The sequence below is a fragment of the Tachypleus tridentatus genome, chromosome 2, assembly GCF_004210375.1.
Source record: "Tachypleus tridentatus isolate NWPU-2018 chromosome 2, ASM421037v1, whole genome shotgun sequence".
Taxonomy (NCBI): Eukaryota; Metazoa; Arthropoda; class Merostomata; order Xiphosura; family Limulidae; genus Tachypleus; species Tachypleus tridentatus.
The window spans coordinates 45,966,164-45,993,141 of record NC_134826.1 but is presented as its reverse complement, the minus strand read 5'-3'; the positions used below and the strand labels follow the sequence as shown (position 1 = coordinate 45,993,141).

At 30.9% G+C, this 26,978-nt stretch overlaps 1 protein-coding gene across 4 annotated transcripts; it reads left to right on the top strand.

Moving 5' to 3' along the window:
- Positions 1-10,088: 10,088 nt before the first annotated feature.
- Positions 10,089-26,313, top strand: LOC143242611 (ras-related protein Rab-14-like). 4 transcript variants are annotated; one of them, XM_076486092.1, is made up of 9 exons: positions 10,089-10,309; positions 11,959-12,096; positions 16,134-16,311; positions 19,457-19,523; positions 21,049-21,136; positions 21,647-21,677; positions 22,630-22,698; positions 23,659-23,790; positions 25,237-26,313. In XM_076486092.1, exons 2-8 carry the CDS (start codon positions 11,991-11,993, stop codon positions 23,759-23,761), a joined length of 642 nt encoding a protein of 213 aa, XP_076342207.1. In that variant the 5' UTR covers positions 10,089-10,309; positions 11,959-11,990; the 3' UTR covers positions 23,762-23,790; positions 25,237-26,313. The 4 variants fall into 4 exon arrangements, with proteins under 4 accessions (XP_076342207.1, XP_076342192.1, XP_076342198.1 ...); XM_076486077.1 differs by having other exon boundaries at positions 25,234-26,313; XM_076486083.1 differs by having other exon boundaries at positions 25,129-26,313.
- The last annotated feature ends 665 nt before the right edge of the window (positions 26,314-26,978 follow it).

Below are 26,978 nucleotides of genomic sequence, written 5' to 3'. Positions count from 1 at the left end.
CTTTCTGGTGACAAAAATGTACACGCACGCGTTTAAATATAACGCTACCAAAAAGAAGAACTTACATATTGTAATATTACAAGCCATTCTTTTAACCAATAAGAACTTACATATAGTAATATTACAAGCCATTCTTTTGACCGATAAGAACTTACATACAGTAATATTACAAGCCATTCTTTTGACCGATAAGAACTTACATATAGTAATATTACAAGCCATTCTTTTGACCGATAAGAATGTTCAAAGTTTATAAGGACTGAGTTATCTTAGTCGTATTTGAGGTATATCTGTGATTAGTGCAAATCTCTAGCAGAGCTTATAGAAAGTATTTTTTTTCCTATACGTTTAATATTCTAAACGCTTTTACGTTTTTATAGAGTTTGTATTTTATATAGTGAAGTACCCGTGGCTGTAACTTTTATCTCCATGATAATATGTATCTCCACAGCCGTATGACATGTCAGACATCTGCACTGGCATTTCTGTTTTGTTTGTTTTATTTTCACAGAAGCAATATTTTATACAATTTAAGATTGCAAGATAGACAAAGTCGGTGTCTATACGCATGAACTTGTTCTCTACACCAAAAGCTATCTATCAAGGTATTTGTTTGCACAAATTAGTAGTACCTTATTTATTATATTATGAAATAATCTTCAGCATTCACCCAGTAATATTAGAGGTAATCCCCAACACTTGGCTAGTAATATATATATATATATATATATTACTTAATAAACAAGCCGCAACAAAAATGAATAAAAAAAACGCTGCACTAATTGAAAAGATCCCAGGATTCAAGCTATAATGTGGGATTATAAAATATGCCATAGGTTTTGGAGGTAACTGCGAAGTACGACCCACATTGCAGTGGGGATACACCGTCTATCAGTCTTAACCTCCATTCGCCAGGCTCACATAAGAAATAAAAGAGTAGCAATAGATATCGAAATAAAAATTAGGAGAGCGAGATGTGGGTGCTCAAACCCACAACGTTCCACGTATATATCACCCTTCACTACCTGTAGACATTTGTGGGAAGGTAACTGCTCTCCCAAGTAAAGAAGGAAAAAAAAATGAAATAAAAATAAGAAAAAGGAAATAAGGTACTATCATTTGGGGGTAAGTAAGTTGAAAACTTACCTTGTATTAATTTTCACAAAAATAAATATATATACATTTATATAACTTCAGGAACTAGTTGTAATCTGTTTTAACTTGGTATAAAAGTGTTTATTATATAGATATTTATTTTCAGTGATCTTTTTATATGTTTTCTAAATAAGAAAATCAGATAACCAGTTGTTTTGTGTATATTTGTGTTTTCTTGTAAGGAAACAAGCTTTGTAACCTTTATTTCCAAACACATGACTTTGGATAATTGTTTTATACGAACCTAGCTGAATTTCTTTTCAGCTTGTTATAATTATTTAATTAGGCATTTGCATTTGCAAGAGAATCTAATTTAAGTGGAACATTTTCTTAATAGCTTACATATTACTTTAGAATGATATATATATGTGTGTGTGTGTGTGTATAGGCGACATGTGTATTCTATAGAAGAAAAACTGGTAATAAAAGGATAATAAGAGCTTAATTACCTGAGGGAAGATGAATACAGGAAATGTTGATGCTTTCATTACATTCTCTAGTTTCGTCTCCTTGAAACTTCAGCATTATTCCTTTTCGACGTTGGTATCATTTCAATGGTAATTTAAACCCACCATGTTCCATTCTCATGTTTGTCTCTTCAAAGTTTCTGAGTTAGCTTTTTCCATTCTGATAAGTTAAAACCATCATGTTCCATTCTTATGTTCGTCTCTTCAAAATTTTTAGTTAGCCTTTTTCCATTCTGATAAGTTAAAACCATCACGTTCCATCCTCATGTTCGTCTCTTGAAAACGTTTGAGTTCGCCTTTTTGTTCTTTGATTATTTAAAACCGTTATGTTGCAGAGCCATATTCATTTCTTCAGAGCAGCTGAATTTTCTTTTTATAATGTTTGCTTACCTGAATAGATAAGCCTTTCCTTGAGTTTTTACAGCTTTAAAACCAGAATAATCTTCGTTAAATGTTTTTACTATTCCTTAAACATTCATGTGAAATTTAAGCCTACTTGTCTGATACATTCACTTTTCACCAGCGACATCTCACTAATAAAATATCGACTTTTCTTACTGTTTTTATTTCTACCTGAAAATACAATAGCAAGGACGAACAAGCAAAAAATGTACTTATTTGTACTCCAAATCAGTCGCATTTACCTGCCTGAAACATTACCCTCTTGTGCCTAAATATTTAGCAATTCTTATTGAAGGCAGTATAACTTTTTTTTGAATTGCTGGTAGTGTGTGCATTACATATTGGCAGAATCTTGGTGAAAAAAAAAAGAAATGTTTATTAGTCCAGAAAATAATAACAATGAATGTTTTAATACGAAAACAAGAAGGAAAACATTGAAAATACAATTATCAGTAGATGGCGTCGTTCTGTTATTGAGATTGAAAGTTGATATGTATGTAATTAATAGGTTGTGTATGTCGTGCTGTAATGAAATAAAATATATATTTTCTGTGAAATTTCAGATCATAGATGAAAAAGTATGTATAATATATGCTTACTGTGTTTTATACTTGGCAAAAATAGAGTTTCTCTGAATGTCATACAGTTGTAACCGTTAAGAGCAGTTTCAATGGAGTATATATTTTTCGTACTTGTAAACCAAAGAATAAATAAATATGTTATTATTAGACAAATATATTTCTTAGCATTGTCAGAATCTTTACTGTATCTTTGAAATTGAAAACAAAAGAGCATATAATGTAATACAACCCAAAAGTAACGTGCAAGGAAGTCTCATAGGAGACAGAAATGATTTGATGGTAATGGCGCTCAATTTGCAATCTGCGAGTTGTGGGTTCGAAATCAGGTACCGAATATACTCGCTTTTTTTAGCCATGAAGGGTTATAGGATGACTATAACTAATCGCAAATAAAGACTAGCTCTGGAGATAGCTATTGATGATGTTGACTAGCTGCCTTTCTTCTATTCTATCACTTTAAAATGGGGAACTACTACCGCAGAAAGTCCTCAAATAGCTTTGCGCAAAATTTAACAAACACAAAACAAATCTAAAAGATATAATCAACTGCGTACCGTCAATATAAAATAATTCCTTAAAAACACTAGCATAAATTAAAGTGTAGTAACGTTTAATTAAAAAAGGTAAATTACCTCTTTATTCTTATTAATAGTAAGAACTTTCCATAAACGTATTTTGTTTGATTAAAATTAAATTAATTTAATCGACATTAAACTACTTAATGATAATTTGAAATCCTCGTAAGACAAAAACAAAAGCAAAGACGAAACGTCAAAGTATTCCTCCTATGTTGAAATAAGAGTTCTAACCTTTTCCACTAGTACGACTTATTAACAAAACTAATTGCAAAAAAAGTTCTTGATTACAATTAAATACACCCTGGCTGCTTTATAGTCTTTATATAGCAATTCTTTAACAATTCAATGTTTAAACACTTTTTTTAAATTAATAAATCAAACTTTTCTCGTCACGTCTCGTTTTATTTTAAAACAAGAACAAAATCGATTGACTTCATGCAATGATGCCTGAACAAGATATTCACGCCTTTTTCTATCACAGAGAATTAAGGGGCGTATCTTACTACCATGAGATTAAAAACATAATGGTGTACATTATAAAATGGATCATAATTAAAGAAATCAGAGGCGGGTTTACTTAAACAAGTAAAATTACTTTATGAAATAAAAGTTTCAGTGAGTATTGGTTCAGGTAGAAACTAAACAGTTTTATTACTTCTATTCATAATTTAAAAATTATTATAAAAGTAAACTGAAAAACTATGAAAGTAAAAAAATAAAATCACCAGTTAAGTAGAAAGGTTAAGCAAAGGTTTTGTTTGAATAAAATGCGAATATATTTCATTTTATTCAAAGTAACTTCAAAACATTTTCATAGAGGGCTATTTATTTCTTTAGCTTTATGTGTTTGTTCGAAGTCGAGCACAAAGTTGTAGATTGGGTTATTTGTGCAATACCCACCACGAGTATCGAAACCCGGTTTTTAACGTTGTAAGTCTAAAAACTTGCCGCTGTGCCACTAGGAGTTTTGTTACCTTTAAATTGCTAACATTAAAGAGCTCTTTCAAACAACATTATTATTATTTTTTTTTTTTTTGCTATATAGTATCTTTTTGGAACCTAAATAAAAACTTAAAACAATCAGAGATAGTTCATACATTAAACGTACATTTTCAAGGAGAAGGAAATGAGATTATTACCCTAACTTGCTCTTACCTTTAGCAACATTCTATATATGGTCTTTTTTTATATAGCTAATTTATTTCCAGTTCATTCTACATGAATATTGACATTGAAATATCAGGCTGAAGCTTCTGTGATGCTGAAACCAGTTGTCTAATTTTTCCATTGTGTGAAAATATTTATTTCTCCTTTATGCAAGCATGGGATATAATTCCAATAATGTTTCAATGAAAATGTCAAGTTTTATGTATGGGTGAGATTCTTTACACAAGGTGTCTGTAACTTCTTGGTGTTAAATATCAGCAATAAACAAACAGCACACACTTTACTTGTTTTAAAATAATATATTGAAACAAATCAAACGTGCATACAAATTTTCGTTATATTGTTGGTTATCGCAATTGTATCCAAAGCTTTAAATAATTGTATCTTTTTCATCATAATCTCCACAGTCTGGTTCAATCACTTCAGAACAAAACTGACAAGACGAATTATTCTTCGCGACTCCGTTATTGCAAAACAGTTTGTGGTAATTTCACTTTGAAAATCGCACTATACGCTCGTTATGGCTAAATCTACAATCACACTGTTTAATTATATATATCTATTTGACTCGAACTACATTTTCAACTCGTATTTATGTATTTATACAACAACAGAGGCTTAGAATGTTCCACATATATGAAATATTATGATGAAAAAATACTCAATTAAACAACAAGAAAATCTTAGAAGGTTCGCGTAACAAGACACAATAATATAACAACATCCAACTCATAACCAAAGAACTGTACAATGAATGATTTACAAACAGTAACGTAAACAAACTTGCGATAAACTGTCGCTTCTATAAACAACTAAATTTAACACTCTCTCTATACAAACTGTTTAAGTCATAACAGTCGCATTAAACGTAAGTTAAAACAGTCGTGTATATCACACAGAAAGCTTGAAAAAGCTTATTATTTATGCAGTTGTTGTTTCGAATTAAGCACAAAGCTACACAATGGGCTATCTGTGCTCTGCTCACGACGGGTATCGAAACCCGGTTTTTAGCATTGTAAGTCCGCAGACATACCGCTGAGCCACTGGGGGGACGATATTTATACAAAGATGTAGACAAAGAAACGATAATCTGAGCTGCAGTTTTATCATAAAGAAGTATGTATAAGCCTTATTATGTGAATCCTTAAATAAGACTCCAAATCTAATGTAAAGTAGAACATAAGGGAAGAGCATTACATTTTATGTGAAGTGTTTCCAAATGCTAATGGAGTGACACACTGCCGCAAATGCGAGAACTAGCACATCAAATGATATGTTTAGCAACTGCATATTTTTCCAGTAAATTATCTACAATTTCCAGGACGCTATTCGTATAAGGAGATTGTTAAAAACAATGTTAAGCCAAACGACTCAACATGTCAAAGACGAACTTCTTTGGCCATCTCCATAGACGTATGAAATCCACACAATAGAGACCTTAGGATAGCAATAGGTTTCAAAATCACACTTCAAGACAATCTGCGCTAGCCTCCCTAATTTTACAGTGTAAGACTATAGGAAAGGCAGCTAGTCATCACCACCCACCACCACCTCTTGGGCTATACTCTTTTATCAATAAATAGTTGGATTGACCTTAACATTATAATGCCCCTACGACTGAAAGGGCGAACATGTTTGGTGCGACGGGGATTCGAACCTGCGATCCTCAGATTACGAGTCGAGTGTCTTATCCACCTGGCCATGCCGGGCTCCATCAAAAGGGAAGTGTTGTCTTCTTACTCAATCATCGTAAATTGACTGAATGTTAAATTGTATATACATTAAGCTATCAAATAACCCCTTCAAGTCGTATAAAATCAAAAACAACCTTTTAATTTTGTATTAACATATATATTCCCTCTTCAACAAGCAATTAATTAATTTTTTTTGTATATTAAACCGATTTACACGTTTTGAGGTGTGAAAGGGTTTACTTCATGAAGAGCAACTTTTTCTGTGTGTGAAACTTTTACACATAGATCAGGCTACCATGGTAATACTACCATCACAAAAAGGTAATATTATGTAACGATATACTAACGTCATAAAATGATAATACTAAAGAAGTATTCACTGCCATCAGAATGTTAACAAACTACCTATCACCAACAGAAAATACCATTATTAAGAGATTCCCACTACAAACATTCAACGTATATTCGTACGAATAGAAGTCTTACGACCGTATAGCAACTGGTATTTGAATTATTATGAAAGAGCACTTGTTATGTATGTATTGTTTGCATTTATTCCTCTGAACTGAATGTCGCTCGGTGTTTTTTATCATCCAATAGAAATACTACTATGTGATGGAATAATAAATCAATATATACATGTTTTACATTTCTAAAAGGGTGTGACTAATTTTTGATGACGAGAAACCCACTTGAAATAAAAATGTATCTCAGAACGGATGGTATGGGTATTAACACTTTTACTAATAAAGCAGAGAACAAGGTTTCGACCTCCTTAGGTACTGTCCGAGTAACATTTTGTGATGATAGCTCAACTGTCTGAGTCAAGATTTTCCCAAATGAGCTAAGGCTATAAACTGTAAAGGAAAAAAAAAATCTGTTGTTTATTATTAAGCATAAAGCTACACAAAGGGCTATCTGTGTTCTGCCCCAGGGAAATCGAAACTTAGTTTCCAGCAGCATGAATCCACAAACATTACGCTGTGACCTAGGGGCTATCTATTAGTGTGTTGTTTGTTATTAAGCACAAAATTACAAAAAAAGGATATCTGGATACCAAAGGTATCGAAACTTAGTTTCTAAGCAGTATAAGTTCGCAGACATACCGCTGTGCCACTGGGGGAGTGGTCTATCAGTGTAATCCATTATGACGAAAAACCCATTTGAAAGAAATATGTATTATTCTTAAGACAGCTGATATAGGTATTAAAACTTAGTTCAAATTAAGTGCAGAACAACGTTTCGACCTTCTTAAGTCATCTTCTCATTTCTAAGACGTGTGCCCGGCAAACTATGTTTGTTAACCTAAGAAGGTGAACACGTTGTTCTATACCTTATTTTATTTAAATTGTTAATACCCATTCCAGGCGTATTTAGAACACATCTTTATCAGTGCATTCTAGGAGAATGGTTAAAATGAAACGGCTGCTATCAATGAATATGGCATTCAGACAAGGACAATTATCACCAGTAAAAGTATCATTGCACATACCCTATGATCATTTACCTGTTAAGGTACCATCAAGTGCAGTGAAGTGCTTGTGCATGGCTCGATATCATTGTTTGTTTGCTAAGGCAAATCTAATAAAGCAGTCTGCTACCGTTCTTAGTTTTAGACTGATATCCAGAGGGAACTTAACTGTAAACTGTCACGATACTCTTTACCAACGAATAATGTGATTGATCGTCATATTTATAACGCACCAACTGCCAAAAGGGCAAGTATTTTCGGTGCCAGGTTTTAATCCCGTGATCTGCAGGTCGTATCCGTCTGCACTGAAACTACTGAAAAAAGCAATTTTTTTTAGAAACTAATAATTTTCCATCCGAAAGGCCAGAATAGGCCAACAAGATAAAAAAAAATAAAAGTTTTGAATTTCTACAGATTTTTGAAAGTTGATAACAAACACTGCATAAGCAAAATTATCTATACCATAAAAACTAATGTAAATATAATAAATATCTTATAATCATTTCTACATCCGTAACATTCAATGGAAAACATTGTTTTTAGCTACAAGGATGTAGAACAGTTTTAGCCTGATTAAAATCATTGCTACTCTACATTCTCAATGATAAATCCTTTCACCCAGTATATAGTGTTGGTAAGTTGTTTTGAAAGACGTATACTAGGTGTACTTAAATGACAATTTAGACTTGACATTAATTTATTTAGTCGTCACACTGAATTACATCTTCACAAACATCTCATCATAACAGTTTCGGTAACATAAGGAAAGTATTTGGTTTGAATTTCGCGCAAAGCTACACGAAGGCTATCTGTGCTAGCCATCCCTAATTTAGCAGTGTAAGACTAGAGGGAAGGCAACTAGTCATCACCACCCACCGCCACTCTTGGGCTACTCTTTTACCAACGAATAGTAGGATTGACCGTCACATTATAACGCCCCCACGGCTGAAAGGGCGAGCATGTTTGGCGCAACGGGGAGGCGAACCCGCGACCCTCAGATAATGAGTTACACGCCTTAACACGCTTGGCCATGTCGGGCCTGGGACTTACGGGCTTTCAGTTTTGTTAGAATTTCGTTAAAAACTACACGATCGATATCTGCACCAGCCATCCATAATTTAACTGTGTTAGACTAGAAGGAAGGTAACTAGTCAACAACACTCACTGCCAACTCCTGGGCTACTATTTTACCAGTAACTAGTGCGATTGACCGTCCGTCACTTATAACACCCCAATGGCTGAAAGGGCGAGCATGTTCGGTGTGATGGGAATTTGAATCCACAACTCTCAGATTGCAAATCGATCATTCTAACCACTAGGCCAGAAAAAACAAGTTTCATACATTCCTAGTGTTTTAATTCATGTACACATCCGTTGGTAAATTTCACGGTAAACGTTGTAAAATTCAATATGCTTACTATTTCAGAAGCCAATGCTAATATTTGTTGAGCTGAGCGTGATTATAGAGTTATCTTGCTGAATTGGGAAATGGAAGGTACAAGACTCGGACCGTGATTTGTTACTGAAAGCCCTCCGCACTTTCAACTGTGTGGGGATTACAACTATGACAGCTAAACTAACACATGGTCAAAGTAGCAGTGTAGGTCGTGGGTGATTCTGTATGCTTGTCCGCTCTCCAATCAGCACCTATAAATTAGAAATAGCTGTGTTTGAGACTTAGGGTTGTCTGATCCAACCATTTAGCTTACGTATCACATAAGATACTTTCACTACATAATTTAGGCACAAATTCCTTATTCAGAATGAAGAAAATTGTATTTAAAAAAAACTTAGCTAGTTAACTTCTTATTTTATAAACAATTTCGCACAAGACAGTGACCAGAATTGTACTTTCAAGTCAGTCCAAAGAGATCCATGTGTTGTAAGAAATAATCCATTTATTACCTACATCAACATCTATTCTAAGTAATATATTCGAAAGAGAAAAGCTGCTAACTCGTTCTAACTTGTACAAATGGCTGAAGCACCCTTTGACATGGACTAATCACTCTATTCTCAGGTGTGGTACACAAGGACACAGGGCTAAACTGGTACAAGCTTCTGTGAGAAAACTGTTATCGTGTGTAATATTTACCGAAACAAAAGGGTCTTAAACATGTTTAGATTATTTAGTTTCTGAATGTTTACATCCAGCTTACAATTATGTCATAGCTACAAAAAACACTTGCTTGGAAATGTAAAAAGACATCTGAACATATCTTCTGCGGGTGGCGGAAGTATGAAATTAAAAGTCATTTCAGCCACGACATCACATTGGAAATACCAAGTATAAAAACTGATCTGTGATATTTATTGTTTTTATTTTTGTGAGTACGTACGTGTAAAATGTTATTTTAATAAAAACCATCAAAATATCTCTTCTTATAATGTTTCAGTTTTAATGACATTTAATTTGCTTTTTAATTAATAAATCACAATTTGGTAAATTATCTATCGTCTCTGTATTTTAACTTTATAAAGTATATTTGTAAAGTTTGATTTTATTTTTAATGCTACGGATTTCATCTTTAAAATACTTGAGAAGAAATCAAAATAAATTGCGCATAGACGCTACCCAAAATTCTAAGTTTATTAATGTGATATCAAATTTATATTTATCCTTTGAAAGTTTCCTCAAAAAATGTTCAATGTTTAATCCATTGATTTTTTTTCTCTTATGTTGTGTCACGACATATCAGCCATATTAGTTTTCCACTTACTGTTGAGATTAAATACACACATATTCTGTGATTCATCGTAGACTCGTGGGTTGTTATTTAGTATCTGTCAGAAGGTAGGAATGCGAAATCTCAGATTGATTTCAAGTGAAGATAAAAAAAAGCAAAAAACAGCTGAAAAGTGCTAATGACTTAAGAAGTTGCAGTGTAACCAAATCTGTTTACTTAAACTAGAGTTTTCCTAAACTTAGCTTGCTGAACGAGTAATACTAGAGTTAATGTTATCCTACACTGAGGCCAAAATCATTGCTAATGCCATTAACATGATTAAGTTAACATTTAGATGATTTACTGATTTAGATTAAGTACTTATTACTACTGGTATTAGCTATTATCATTATTAAGTGTTGCCTAATTAATATTAAAATACTAGTATTGTTATTATTTAAAGTTTGCTGAAAGTGATAACAGATTGCCCTACGTTACCGCACTTAATACTACATATCTTTTTCTTTTTTTTAAGTCTGGAAATCTTATGGGTTAGAAATTACAAACTATTTAATTTAAAATAGAAATAGTTTTTATTCATATTATTTAGAGATTGAAGGTCGTATTTTTTCTTCTAACTACTCAAATGAAGTCGTCAACCAAATACAGCAATTATATAATTTATTGATTATAAACGTAATAACAGTGTTATTAATTAACATGAGAAAATATAATGTCAGAAAATAACAAATGCTGTTCAGCTGTCATTGCTACAATTTATAAAACTCTGCTAGTGTCATTTTAACAGTTAGGTCAAAAACTTCAATTTGAAAGAGAATTTATACAGTTTTTTTGCTGATTATATATTTGCTGTCAGTGGAATTTCCATAATGGTAATAATGTTCCAGTTTTCATTGTTCTTTAATAAAGGATGTTTATTTCATTGCTTCCTTGTATATTATTGAAATACTTCCTTTGTTATAAAACATTTTACATTGTTACAAAATTATGTTTCACACCATTTTATTCAGTTATCTGGTGTTATTAAAACCAGTTTCAAATACAGTTTGTTAATGCTGTGAAAGGCATATTATTCATTAACATGGTGAGTCAGTAAAATAATCAAACGAAAAACTTTCAAGTGTTTTGCTAGCTGAAAGTAAGTGATCATATTTTAATTTTTTGATACTAACAGCTCAAAAAAAGTTTTATTATGCTAAATAGTAATCTATTCTGTTTTTTTTTCAAATCCAGGCCTTTTAATAAATGTTTTTTCTAACTTTTCTATGTTAAGTAATATGCCAGAACTTGTTTAAAAATGGGCTTGAAAAGTATCTAGAATATAGAATAATTATTTTTTAGCAATTTATTATCAGTAAAATATCACATTTATTGAAAAAGATTTTAATGAGAGTTTTATTCATTGGAAGCCTTTTTTTTTTTTCTTTTGAGTATGATCTTCCTTTTGGAAAAGAACATTCTAATTTAGCTTCCACTGAAAAAAAATGTTTCTCTTCCTAATTTTTTATGGCTAGGTGTCATTATTTAAAAGGCCCTCTTGCAGTGTTGTGCCACTAAATAGAATTATGGTTGATACAGTTTTGAAATCTGTGGTAATAAATTTGTCTTCATACTATTTGACAACAGAAATATTGTTGAACTTTGGTAAGACTGTTGTCTTTGTTTTCTTTTTCATGTTATGGGTAACTAAATGTGTAACTGAAATTATGTTTAAGCCACATTTGTTACTAGTTAATAAACACAATTATTCTAACAGGTTAAAAGAACCAGAAAGTTTAAGAAGTCATCATGGCAGCAGGTCCTTATAATTATTCTTACATCTTTAAGTATATCATTATAGGAGACATGGGAGTGGGAAAGTCGTGTCTTCTGCATCAGTTTACAGAGAAAAAATGTAAGTATTGTGGTTCAAAAAACTGTTTGTCGGCATTGAAGGTCGTACTCTAGTCACCAATTGAATTATTTGATTTTGTTACATTTGTTGCAGTTTGCTATTTATTACAATTTGTAGTGAAAAACAGTTTCATCTCTATTACAGGAAAAACAGCAACATATTAATAAACTACAGAGATGAGCTACTTAGAATATTTGATTTACACAGTTATGCATGCTTAATGTTTTGTATGTCTTGTCTCTGAATTACAGAATAATTATAAGAGACTTAGTAATATTCAAGTAGTTGTTATAAGTATCATTAGCTTATTTTTTGTTTTGTAAGCATGGTTTGATCATATTCAGAATGTTCAATTATTATTTTCTTAACAACAGAAGGATATCAGTTTTCTAGACATTTCACATAGAAGAATTGAAAGTAATGATACTCTATTAAAGTACTTGCAAATTTGTAACATTAAGTAGAGTTAGGAGCTAGAACAGCCTGGTAGTAAGTGACCTGTTTGAAAAGTGGAATAAAAAGGGTAGAAACACTAATTTGTATATTAATATAAGTAGCTTTAAGCATCAGAATATATTTCTGCATAAACATCTGGAATTTCTTAACAGATAATCCAAGCAAAGTATTCATGTTGAATTAATTTTGAAACAGGTGGCAACTGCCTGTTAGAGAAACATTTGTAGAAATGTAACGATGGCTCTTAATCTAGTTGTGCAGCTCGTCTGTAGAGGAGGACTTTTCAAAATCCACATGAGGTAAAATGTAGATTACACAACATATATATTTTTGTAAATTATTATCTGCTTGATATTTCAAGTTGTCAGAATATAGAAGAAAGTTGTTCTAATTCAGTGGAACCTTGGTGTCCTTAGTGAATCATCAGTAACACAGAAATTAGGCTTTAGTATTGAAATACAATATCATGCACTTTGGACCCACAAATTTAATTACTTGTACAAAAAAAAAAAAAAAGTTCTGGTGTCATGGAAAAGATGGAATGATAGCCTGAAACCTTCAGTCAAGAATGTTTGATCATGGTGACTGGTACTTTTCAAGCAGTGGTTTAAGTGTATGTTGTGTGTCGTTCTTTGTTGTATAGGCCTAGTTGGATCACGTTAGGATTGTTATGTTCAGTTATTACTTTCTTAACAAAGGAAGGTTATCAACTTTCTAGAAACTGTACAGAGAATGAAGAATGATTGCAAGGATTTTAATCCTGAAGTCCAGTTTCTTATAAATTATTAATAACATCAAATATCTACTGACTGAAACATGTAAACTTTTTTTTTTTTTGACAAGTCTTAGGTGCAATGAAAACCTTCTTAATCTAAACATATTTTTAATGAAGTAATTTTTTATTATTATTTAGGCATCTTTATAGTTGTGTTAGTCACTGAATATGATATACAATTAATAACAAACACTAATGTTTTATAAATGTAAGAGTTGACTTGCATTGGGTACACAAAAAGCAATTCAATGAACAATAAATTTAATAGTTTATTATTTTATTTGGTATCAGTAATTATATCAATTACATAATTAGTGGTACATTAAATCATTATTTTTACATAACTTATTTACTTCAAGTCATTGATTTATAGTAATTAAACTATATAAATGGTGTCTAAAAGTCTTGAAAGATAGGCACTTAAGCAAAATTTATGGAATGTGTTCTTTGTAATTTGAAAAACGTTTCAAATAACCATTTTTCTACAGGCTAGGTATAATACACTAGTTCATCTACATATTTGCAAATGTTAAATATTTGTACTATAATACTTGGTACATGTGTATCTTCACAAAATTTGGTAGACGTGTAGTAAAGACTACAAGCACTTTATGTACATCAAATCAGATTTTTTAATGAAATATTTTTACTGAAGATTTGTTTGTGAAGATAGTCTGTTTTGTTACTAGTCTGAGTGCAAACTATGATTGAAAACTATTCTTCCACCCAAAAATCTCAAATATTACTTGCATAATCTCCAAAAGCTCCTAAATATATTTGAAACATTTTTTTCAGTAAGACTTGAAGTATTATGTTAAATTCTATACTCTTAACTATACGTTAGAAAAAAACAACAACTTATTTTTCTTAAAATATAGAACAACAAGTCAAGAAGTAAAGCAAACAATCATCTCTTCTCACTACGACTTTTCTTCTTGGTTGTTGGACATAGGTTGCTAAGCCTTTTAAAATTTCACATATCATGGAGGATATCAAACAAAGCTTTTCTAGATTTTATATATACAGTTGAATAATAAAAAAAAATCATAAATAATTGCTACACTGGTACCATAGAATTCCACTATAATTTATCAAGCTCAGTAACAAGATGTATTTAGATTTTAAAGAACATGAAACTTTGAGCAGGCTAAAGAAACAACCTACCTCCTTGAAACTTGGATTGAAAGATTGTGGTAACCTTTCCACAGATTAAAATGGCTGAAAAAACCACTGTGGATATTCTATACTGTTGATTGTTTATTCACATGCCATATATTGTAGTAAGAGTATATAAGGGACTGTTTTAAAAAAACAATTGGAAGAGTTGAATGAAGCTATCATGTTTGCTTCAGTACATAAGCCATATCTTAGTAAATTAAATATATGAGAGGTTCTTATTTTATATTACAGCTTGTCAGTATTAGTAATTTGAGTTCCTAAAACTATAGACTTGTATTATGACATCACAAACACCCCATTTTTAAACAGTGCTGCATTCAGCATACCATGTGATTCACTAAAATCTATATGTAGATGAGTTTTTTTTTAATATTTACTTTTAAAATAAGAAATTATATAATCTCAAATTATTGTAAAGTGTGAATTAAAATCTACAATTTGATTGACATAAGTTCATGAAATAGTAATTTGATAAAATTTTGAATGCAGGTCAACAAATGTGATGACATGGTCTTTGACCTGCAACCCATTGTGAAAGGACTAACAGCAGGATTGACATGACCATCTCATACTTTGACAACACTGTAGTAAATCACATATCTCAAATTAAGAAGAGCTACAAACTATCTTTTATTCTAGACTTTTTTGGATATGCTGTGGTATTGTTTTCTTGTATGCTTAGACTTGTTTTGATAATGGTGATACTTCTACATATCTTGGCCATCATAAATCAGTCTGATGGCATCTTGATATCTCTCACAGTTTGTATATATCCTTATTGTAAAGGTCATTCTCAGAAAAATTGTAAAACAGCTATAAAAGTACTTGTCATGGCTTGGTGGGGGGGGGGGAGAATGCCTTTCTTATGCTGTAGCTTCAAGATAAATGAAGAAATAAACCCTATCTTTACTACTACTAAGTTATCTTAGCAATTCAGTTACCTTTTGTTTCATACTTATCATGGACCTGAAGGTTAACTTATCACTTTCTAACCATGTACTTGAGTAATATTTTATCACACTATTGTGTAAGGACAATTCGATCTATTAGCTGTTTCAGTCTGTTAAAGCTATATGGAAAATGTTTATATTAATTTTAATATTTTATTGTTTTTAGATTTTCATTTCTATCTAAATATTGTTCACAGATTATTTTTTTTTCCAATTGAAATCAACGTGGCAACAGGTTTGGAAATTTCCGTTTTCCTCTCCTTGTTTTACAGGTATCTAAATAGCATGTTTAGGTGCTGACAGCAAAGTAAGAAAGAAACTTCAGTATATTTCCATAGATAAATATGGTGACAAAAATATTTTATAACAAACAAATAATTATTACACTGTTATGAAGTGTCACCTTATTAGTTTGCAATGTAACTTTTGATTTGAAAAGTTTTATAAGATTATGTTTGCAAAAACAATTGGTTATTGCCCTCTGAAATTGTTTTACCGTGATGTTTATTTGACCATGACATTTTGTTAGGCTACATATCTTTTTAAAGCCTTTATTAACATTATTATTAGATTAAATGATGCAGGTGTTATATAGTAAGATTATTAAAAAGTTTAGCATGAGTGAGCTTATAAATTTTGTAAAGAATTCAGCATTTGTGTATTTGGTATTTGTTCAGTTATGGCAGATTGTCCACACACTATTGGAGTAGAATTTGGCACCCGAATTATTGAAGTCTCTGGGCAGAAAATTAAACTTCAGATTTGGGATACAGCTGGTCAGGAAAGGTTTCGAGCAGTGACTAGGAGCTATTACAGAGGAGCTGCAGGGGCACTTATGGTTTATGATGTAACCAGGTGAGGAAAATGACTTACAGCTGTTCTTGTATAGTTGAATAGATGGCCTGTAAAATGATAATTCACTTTCTATAATTATTTTACACAAAACAAAATATATGGATAATATATTTTGGAGTTGGCTACATTTCACAGAAGCATCTAGAAATATCTGTATATCATATAAACTATTTTGTTTTTAATTAAATTTGTGGAAGTTTCACTTTTTTTTGTCTATGTAATGAAGGTTATGTAAAGTGTAAGTATTTGCATAATTCATTTGAATTGTATTATAGAGAGAGCAATAGTTTTAAGGTTCTTCATACCAGTGGACAACTTACTTATAATTGTTACGTACTCTAGAACTTTTGTGTAGATAATTAAATGAATGACTGTCAGATACTCAATTCTATTTTTGATAGTTTTAGCATTTTTTGAAGGGCATATTTTCTATAGCCAGATTAGCAGTTGTACATAGGACAAGAAAATGTACAGTAAAAGATATTTTTGTCAGTGATATAAATTTCTTTCTAGTTCGTAAATCAGCTGTGTATTGCCAAGCTTTATTACTGTTATTTTATTCACTGAGGCTGTATCTATACTTAAGTTTTAAAATCAGCCTGTTGCTTAGTTTTCTATCTTTTTTAAAACACTTCTGGAGTTACATGTTATTAATTTTAGTGTATATTCTATATTAAACGTTTTGTCCATTATGAAAAAAAATCTAGGCCTCATCTGATAGCTAAAATAAGTAGCACCTTTAACCCATTCCATATGGCTGGGACATATATTTTCCTGTGCTCCCTTCTTCCTCATGCTGTAACTTTGACAGATGTTTCCCATTGTTGATGTTATTTATGCCTTCCTTTGCTGCTTCCAGGTTAATCATCTTTAACTATCATCGGTGATGGAGAGGTAACATCCTTTTGTCTTAGTGCCTCATCATCATCACACATTTGAACACTGTTTGACTCACTTTTACTATCTGAATCAACCTCATAAAGCACATTTAAATGGTAATTAGGGTTATTACTTGCCGATCTAGTGACGAGATGTCATACGTTTTGCATAGGCATCTTGTTGGTTATCGAAGGGCTGAGTGAAAAACTTTGAGGGAAATCATATGTCAACATTGGGTGGGATGACAGTAAATACAGTAACTTATTTTTTCTGCCACACTTTGCACATGGTAATTTTCAATAACAGTGGGAAATATTTGTTCCAGTCCCAGTGTTGAGGGGTGTGAGCATTGGGGAAATATATGTTCTAGCCACAGTGAAAGGATTAAATAAATTTAGGAGGATTATTAAGTTCTGTTAATTTGAAGTTATTCTGGTTGTTATAAAAGTGGAGGATTTTTTTGTTTAAATAAATGACAGTCTGTAAGATTTAAATAGCAGTTTAACATTCTGCAAGGATATTAAGTTGTATCGGCTGAATACTTAAAGTACTAGATTTTGTGTAAAATTAAAAATAACCCTCAAAAGGTTTCTGAGAAAATGAAAGTGAATGAAAGTATAGCAAACAAGGTATTACTATGGGATTTGGTCTAGCAGATTGTAGCCAGTATCCTGTGATGATGAGAAACCCAGTTGAAGTAAAAATATATTTCAGGGTGTTTGGTATAGGTATTAACACTTCTACTAACGAAGCAGAGAACAATGTTTCAACCTTCTTTGGTAATCTTACCTGAAGATGACCTAAGAAGGTTGAAACATTGTTGTCTGCTTCAGGTAAGATGGCCTGAGAAGATCAAACTTTGTTCTCTGCTTTATTAGCAGCCAGTATCTACTGTTTTTTTACAATATGTAGTGCCTTCTTGAAAGTACAGTTCAACATTTCAAAATAAAAATTCAGTGATCAATAATATTATGAAAAACTATGATTTATTAGCAGTATACAGAAATTTGGTGTCGAGCACTCCTCAACTACAACATGATAGTCTTCTAGAGCAGTGCAGCTGTTATATTGTGGCTGGTTTAATGTTAGTGTTAAATTATAGTACTTATTATATCATTGAACGTAGAGAAGCATGAAAAAAAATTATTTTTCTCGCTTACTGAGAAAAGTAAAGTGTAAGAAACTCGTTAATATTTATGGGGAAAGAAACCTCAGATTATGAGATATATCAAAGTTTTGTTCTTTAGTTTAAGAAATTAAGCTTGTATTTGAATCTGAATTAGGAATAGACCAGTACAATTAAACAGCTAGTGGCTTAAGGGTGTAACATGTTTTTGGGAGAGAAAAATAAAAATTAGTATATGGTAAATAAGTGTGTAAGAAAAACAAAATTGAGAAGGAAATAACTATCTTTTGTTTGTATTTCAGCTGTACAAGTTACCTAACAGTGTGTGTGTGTGTGTGTGTATAAATATTAGCATATCTTTTAATATTTTACTTATTCAGTGGTTCTCTTTACAGTTGATTTTACTTCCATTATTTTAAATTTTGCTTCTAAGATTATATTAAACACACACAAAAGTCATTACAGTCATTTCTTGTTATTTAGTTGAAATAAATGTTAATTATTTTTAAATATTAAGATTAAAATCTGAAAAAATAATCATTTTGATAATCCTAGAATCTTTTATTGCACTGAATTGCTTATGAGACTGCACATTTTTGAGTTGCAGTCTACATAGTAATACAAGTCACAAAGTGAAAAAAATAAATAAATGATCAGTATTTCAATGAACCCCATTGGTTACTGGTAAAGATGCCTTTGTATTTTAGGGATTGCACATTTTTTGTCAGTCATTTCTCAGTTCATTACAGTAAATGTTATGACTGCAGAACATAGTTATTCAGTATGACGTAATACGTGGAGCTCACTGGTATTAGTTTGTGATCAAGTCACTAATTTTAGGGTTAAGGTATAGCAAATTAATTGGCCCATTATCATAGACTTCACAATACAATGAAGAGAACAAAATTAATATGAATTATTAAATACATATATTTGTGTTTCCTGTTTTCAAAAAAATGAATTTGCATAAGAAATACGTAATACACTCTTACAAAACATTTGTTTTGTATACTGTATTACATAGCAACTTACTCATAAAAAATTTATAAATTTCAATATTGAAGCAATAATCCACTAAATCATTTTCTCTCACATTAATCACACAAATATTAACAATATTGTTTTTTTTCAACTCTATAGAAGAAGCACTTACAATCATTTAAGCAGCTGGCTAACAGATGCAAGAAATTTGACAAATCCAAATACTGTGAGTATGACTGGTTTTGTGTTAGTATCCTAGATCAGCTTATAAAGATAACATCTCTTTGTAGTTGTTTCTGTGTTTTAAATAATTTTTGTACAAAATAATTGATATTTTGTAAAACTAGTGCTTAATTTATAATTGCCAAGTATTTGTACAGGAGAATTACTTTTTTAGCATTGCATCTCTGCTTCTTTTGAGACCCAAGGACACTTGTGCTTACTTCTTAACTGTTGCACATGCCTTTGAATGTGTTACCCTTTTGTACTTTCTTTGGCTTCTTTAAATTTTGTATTTGTAGTGGAAGGACAAAATGTTAGTGGTCTGTTGATTTACTCCTATGGTGTATATCATATTAACATACATCATGAAATCATGATCATTGATTGTTATATAGGTCAAAGGGCCAATATTATAAATAAGCCATTTATTTATCAGGTAATTGCTGTGACCCTTTTAGTGGATAATTCTTAGTCTAAACAAGTAAAATATATACGGAAACTGCTGATGAAAAAAAATTCCTGTGAGAAGCTATTTTATACTTTAGCCATTATTCAAACAGTTCTAACATCAGTTGATGTTATTAACATAGTGAAAGTATTGAACTAATGTGTGTGTATGTGTGATGACTGTGGGTGCAATTACCATAATTTTCATCTTCTCATACTAAGTTCATTATTGTTTGATAGTGCTGATTTTGGTTGTCTGTTGACAGTTAATGTAACTAATACAATAGTTTTGTAGCTATGGCTTTTATTACTCTGAAAAAATTGATGTTAAAGTATTGACTTATTGCACTTGCTCTCTTTTTTCTTGTTTGTAGAAATATTTTTGGAGTAACTTCATTTTTCTACATTTGATTTTGATTCATCTCTTTAAAGGTAACTGCCTTCCCACAACAGTGAAAGGCAGTAATATAAGCATTCAACTCCATACCCTTAATTGAATTTCCATGATTGCTGACTAGTTTGTCATCTGAGTTTGGATTTTGTCTGATAGACAAGATATCCCCAGTGCTTTTTGGTACTTATTTTCACATGTAGTCTGTATCATCTCATATAAAGTTCATTATTGTTTGATAGTGCTCATCTTGATTGTTTATTGGCAGTTAATGTAAATAATATAATAGTTTTGAAGCTATTCCTTTTAATATATGTATATATGTAACATTAGAAGTGCATGGAAAGGATAGGCTTATTCTATTAACTTTTAGTATCACGAGTTTCAAAATTATATTGATAAATGAAAGTGTGCATTTTATGAAAAACTTCATCAATATTTGTTAAATGCAACAAATACATAATTTCTCAAGATCTTTAAGAAATCATGTTTTGAGACTTCTCAAATAAATAGAATTTTCTTATTGTGTTTTGAGACTTCTCAAATAAATGGAATTTTCCATTTGTGTTTTAAGAATTCTGGGATAAATGGAATTTTCTATCCTCTGATTTATTTTTGTTGTTGGTTGAATATTTCTTGTATAGACTAGCTTTCATGACCTTTGTGAGATAATTTTAAAAAGTCTTTATAGGTGATCTTCCTTATTGGTAACAAAAGTGATTTAGAAGGCCAAAGAGATGTAACATATGAGGAAGCCAAGCAGTTTGCAGAAGAAAACGGTGAGTAATATGTTATAATGGTTGTTTTGTTTTTTTTTCCCTTGGGGGCATTCCAGTGAATTATCTAGATACATAGATTTCAAGCTTTGGAATGTTGAATCTCTCTAAAAAAATAACATCATTTCCTTCTTATGGTTAAGCCATGCTCTTTGCTTTTAGCCTTATGATGTTTTCTTTCAGGTAATCATATTTTCAGAAAAACTGTCATACAGGTGGTAATTGTATTGGCATATTCCCAGAAGCCTCCTCTTGTCTATACATATTTATAGTTTGAGAACTGCTTGTAGTTTTGTATGATCAGAGGATGGAAAACATTTTACTCATGAGATAATTAACTGCTTATAATTGACTAGTGTTAATGGTTAGTTGCTTTCCAGGCTTTTCACAAGAAATATCCATTACTTAAAAATGTTTTTTGTAAAGCAGGAGAGAATTAATACCAGCAGAAGAAATATTTTTATATTTCTGATTTATTATGTTTTATGAACTTTCTTTCTCTTTTCTCCATAGGTTTGATGTTTGTAGAAGCTAGTGCAAAAACGTATGTTTTTTGTTGTTTTTTAAAAATTTGTAATTATCACTTAAATCTTAAAAAAATTTGCATGATTGGTTTAAGTTCCAAATTTTAGGTAAATCTTGAATGTACAGATAAAAACTGTTAAGGGCCAAATAAATAGTTACTCTTAAAAAATACTATTTCCAGTTTCTGTTCTTGTTGTAAAGAAAAGATTCAAGGAGTATTCTTGAGGTTATTTTAGGTCAGTGGTTCCCAACCTATGAAAAACATTACACAAAATTCAAAATTGAAGGGGGGTTATGCAAGTTACTAATGTATTCTGCTTGCCAGTACTTGATGTTTGCATATTGTTGATTTGCCTTTGAATTATTTCTTTTTATTTATATAATTTTTTAAAACAAAGGGTCTTACTTGGGGTACATGGCATTAAAAAGATTGAAAACCACTGACTTTGGTAATACCACGTGTGTACAGTGAGTTGTGCTGTATTATAAAATTAAGCAGTTTGTATGTGTGTGTATTGTATCTACTGATTTTCTATAATTGTTTCCAAAATATATACATACTGGTGTAGCCAAATGTCATTTTTGAGACATAGAGGCTCATTTTATAATAGAAGTTTTCATAAGGACTGGCTTTAAGTTTTTTGAAAATTTTATTAATTAATAGTTGTAGTTTAGTTTAGAGGATAAGACAGCTGAGATGGACCAATAGGTCCCATGTTGGCCCTAAACATTGTTATTTATACCTTGTATTGTTTATAGTTTATATTGTGTTTATATTTGTAGTTTAACTTATCCATTCTCAGACAACTTTGTAAAATATTTTCCTTTGATTCTATTAGTCATTGCCTTGGTACTTCATTGATTTTTGGTAGTAATATAGTCAACACAGTAAAACATATTTAATTTTTCAGAAGTTGTGCTTGAAATATCAATTATAAGTTAATTAAATGAAGTTTGTTTGTTTTATGAAGTGGACAAAATGTAGAAGAAGCTTTTCTGGAAACAGCTAAGAAAATTTATCAAAATATTCAAGATGGAAGGTAAACAAACTTGTAATTTTATTAAGGAACATAAGTACTGTTATTATATGTATGACAGCCATATATCAGGTTAAACGTTTCTCGGCAATAAAAGTACTTTTTGATTTGCTTAAAGGTTTTTATCATATAAAGGTTTAGGAATAATTGGTTTAGTTATATTTTGTGAAGTATTATTAACTTGCATAGTGTTTTACCAGAAATAAAGTTCCAGGTGTAATTATACATATTTCACTCTTAATTGTCCATTTCTTTAACCTTCTTTGAGTTTTTAAGTTTTAAAAGCATACAAAAAATAATTTTCAAGTATCTGTCTAGCTTTCTGCAAAGAAAACCAATATTTTTTCATTAATCCTTTCACTATATGATTAAATTTCAGGGCCATTTTCCAAAGTTGTCAATTCTCCATGTCTAAATTTGATCTTTTTTATTACTTGCATAACTGGAATTCACCATCAAGTTTCCATATGTTTAAAACATATTAAATAATGGAAATTTACATTTTGAACAATAAAATAAGTTGTTATAAATGGTACTCCAACATGGTGGTCATTTGAAGACCAGGGAAGATCTGTCATTTGCTACAGCAAAGGGAAAACGTTTTTACGTTGCTGTGGAGAAAAGTCAGTTTCCACTCTCAATAGTAATAAATGTTCAGTTGGCTTTAATCAGTTTTTGCAGTGAAAGTGTTAAAAAAGCACACATTACACTAAAAGCTAGCTATCAACACATCATCATTGTTTAGTTCAGCACACACAATTAATAACAAAATTACTTGGAAGGTGAGCTTACATTCCATTTTGTTGAAGGGGTAAAAATTCTATCATTTATTCTAAGAGTGAAGAGGTGCAAGAATGTTTAGACATTGCTTAATTAGAAATAGATTTTATTATTATTATTTAAGATCAACAGTTTTGTTTTATTACACTAAAGACATAGTTAAACAAAATATTTTTTTTATAGTCTGGATCTTAATGCAGCAGAATCAGGGGTACAACAAAAACCTTCAGCTCCTCGCTCTCTTAACAGTGATCAACAGCCTAACAAAGAAAGTTGTACGTGTTAATAGTGGTGCTAGTGATAAAAAAATACATGGTAAGTATAGGTTGTGAAACTTATGGACATCTTTTCATAGCTTTATAAAGTGTTCACTTTAACTCTCTTTGAGGTGTTACCTTAAAAAATATTACATAAAGACTCAATAGATCATTAGGAAGAGTAAAGATGAGTTGGAATTATATTTACTTAATTTTTAAGTGAGTAATCGACTGACCCCCAGTGGCTCAGTCTGCTGGTTTGTAATGCTACAAATTGGTTTAAAAAGCTGTGGTAGGTCCAACATAGAGAGCCCATTGTGGATCTTTGTGTTTGACTGTACAAACAAACAAGTACAACTCTGACTAAATAGCAAAATTTTAAAATTTACTCTTGTTTTGCATTATTCTACTTGTTTTCATTATTCTACTTTTCACCCACATTTTACATCATTCTCACTTGTCCCACTGTATTTCACATTGAGGATAGAGACTATTTCATATTTCTTTGCTGCAGTAAAATTACTTTCAGCTACCACAGGTTTATGTTAATGTTCTATGCGTCGCTTCTAAGTATAAATGTTTAAAACTGCAGAACTGTATACTTTTACAAATCTATTATTTTAATAAATTAATTTGAGCATCCTCTGTATTGTGTGTACAATGAAAATTGTGAATGTTTTTATTTAACTTATCAAAGCTGAATATAGTAAGGACTACTGCATCTTCATAATTATGTTTAGAGCTAATACAGGTAGTTCTCAATTTATGCGTTTTTGTGTTACGCATTTTTGGATTAACAAGATTGATGGAATGACACAATTTCTTGATTTACGTGATAACGAATTCAAATTAATGGGATTTTCAAGTGATTTGTGTATTTTAACGAAGCATTTACTCGCCATGTGCTTGAAGGTTTAGTTGGTGCTGATACTTTATTTCAATAGCATCTGCTATAACGTGGCGCACAATACTTAAAGTTTCATTAAAGTTATCTGTGCAGTAGTCAGATGGTTGCAGGGTGCATTTGATCATACAACAAAGTCATTAAGATCAAGTTATCATGCTTCACCCTGGAGTTGATGTTTTCTGTAGATAAATTATGTTGATTACGTGAGCATAGGTGGCACTCCTGCAGTGTATTAAGGCTTGACTAATGGCATTCCCACTGGGATTGCAAGCATCATGTATACTCTCTATGGGAAATAGTGTTTGATTTACGCAACCAGTTCTTGGAACGCAAGTGCTGTGTAAATTGAGAACTACTTATATGCAGTATTTAATGTTATGTATGTATGTACCAAATTAAAAATGTTTTATGTACTGAACATTTGCAGTTTAAAATTTAACAGGTATTTGATACAATATTCTTGCATTGAATTCTCATAATTAATTTTAGAAGAAGAGGGTAAGAATGAAGTAGATTATTTTATGAAATTATAAATGAAGAAAAGTTTGCTGTTTGTTGAGCTGAATGAGAAATTGTTTGTCAAATACCACATAGAAGAGGTTTTCTAAAGACTGACCAAGCTGTCCCTATGAAGCTGTTTCCCAGCCTGTGCTCTTTTGAACTGCAGTGACCTTTTTCTCTCAATCTTGCCTTTCTGGAACACTTGGATAAATGAGTGGATTCATTAGTAAGCCCTGCTTCCAAATTGGTTCACATACAGTGTTATAAGAATGTCTGGGCTTAAGAAAATGTTCTAATCTATGACAGGATTGTAAGAAATATAAAGATATGTTTACAACTGTAGTTTTCCTCTCAGCTGTTATAAGCGTATACATATATATATTTGTATGTGTACAAAATTACATGGAAGTATTACCTGCTACAACTGAAAGCAAAGTTTGTGAAAACATTTGTAGGATTTTAAATAGTGTGTGTGTGTGTGGTTATATATCTGTATAAAAATACATTCAGAATTTACTTTATAGATCTGAACTCTATAAGGAAAAGTACTTTTTATTCCATAAAAGGCTAGTCTATATATACACGTAATTAGAAAGCTAATTTAATTTTTTTACCAAATTTAAGAAACAAAAATCATTTTTTCCATGATGTTTATTTTAGAGTTTTTATGTATATTCTGATAGTTATAAAAATGTTTCTACAGAACTATTTACACTTCACACCAAAAACAACAACATTTTGATTCTAAATAACACTTAAAATTATATCCAAGGTATTGTCTATTTATATATACATAAAATTATATCCAAGGAATTGTCTATTTATATATATATAAAATTATACCCAAGGAATTGTTTCTTTGCTTTTGAATATTAATTACTACAAATTTTGGAACTGTTTGGACACTTCCTGTTATTTTTTTTATTCAACCTAACAGCTAAGTTATTACAATAGATATAATAGATTAAGTGTTTGTTGCTTTTATAATTCTATTATGGTAGACATAAACAACAACATTGTCACCCCACCCATCATATTTCATTATAATGTTTCTAAGCTTATTTGTATTAGTAATAACTAATATAATATTTCAGAATGCTGTTTTCTGTGGCTGAGCTGTACATTAAGTTATCTGTATAAAATTTTATTATGTCAGTAAAATATGAAACAGTATATGGTCATATGCTTGCTCTTATTTTCTTTGTTCTGTGCATTCATATACTCTTCCTGAAAAATAGGTTTTTCATCATTTAATTTCCTGTTCTTAAAGTGCTTTGCAGAGAAAATATTTGATACAACACCTAGAAAGTTTTCATGTTCAGTCAATTAAGAACACTTTTGCTGATAGTTACACTAAACCTTTCACATTTATGGTTGGATATAATTAAAATCATTTTTTAATTGTATTTATTTTTTTAACATAAATTTCTCATTTCCTATTGCAAGTGGTTAAGCATGTTTCTGTAGCAAACACTGTGATTAGTAACCAAAAAATAATAATTTTTTAGGGGTTTACTTTGTAATTATTGATTCACTTTTATTGCACATTTGGAAAACTGTAATTTGAAACATTAAAATTTAAAGTAGTTTTGACAACATCAAATTTATGTAATTTAATAAGGTTAAGAGAGATATTATTAGACTGTACCTGCATATTTCTTGGTAACACAAATAGAAATATATTATTAATAGATAGATGTTGTTTGATATGTCAGCATTCTTGGTTTTTGTTTATCAAGAGAAATAAAATTACTTATTGGTGGAAAAATTATGGAAACTCGAACTATACACATAGCAGCTGCAATCAAATATTAAGACCAGATAGTGAATTTATTATG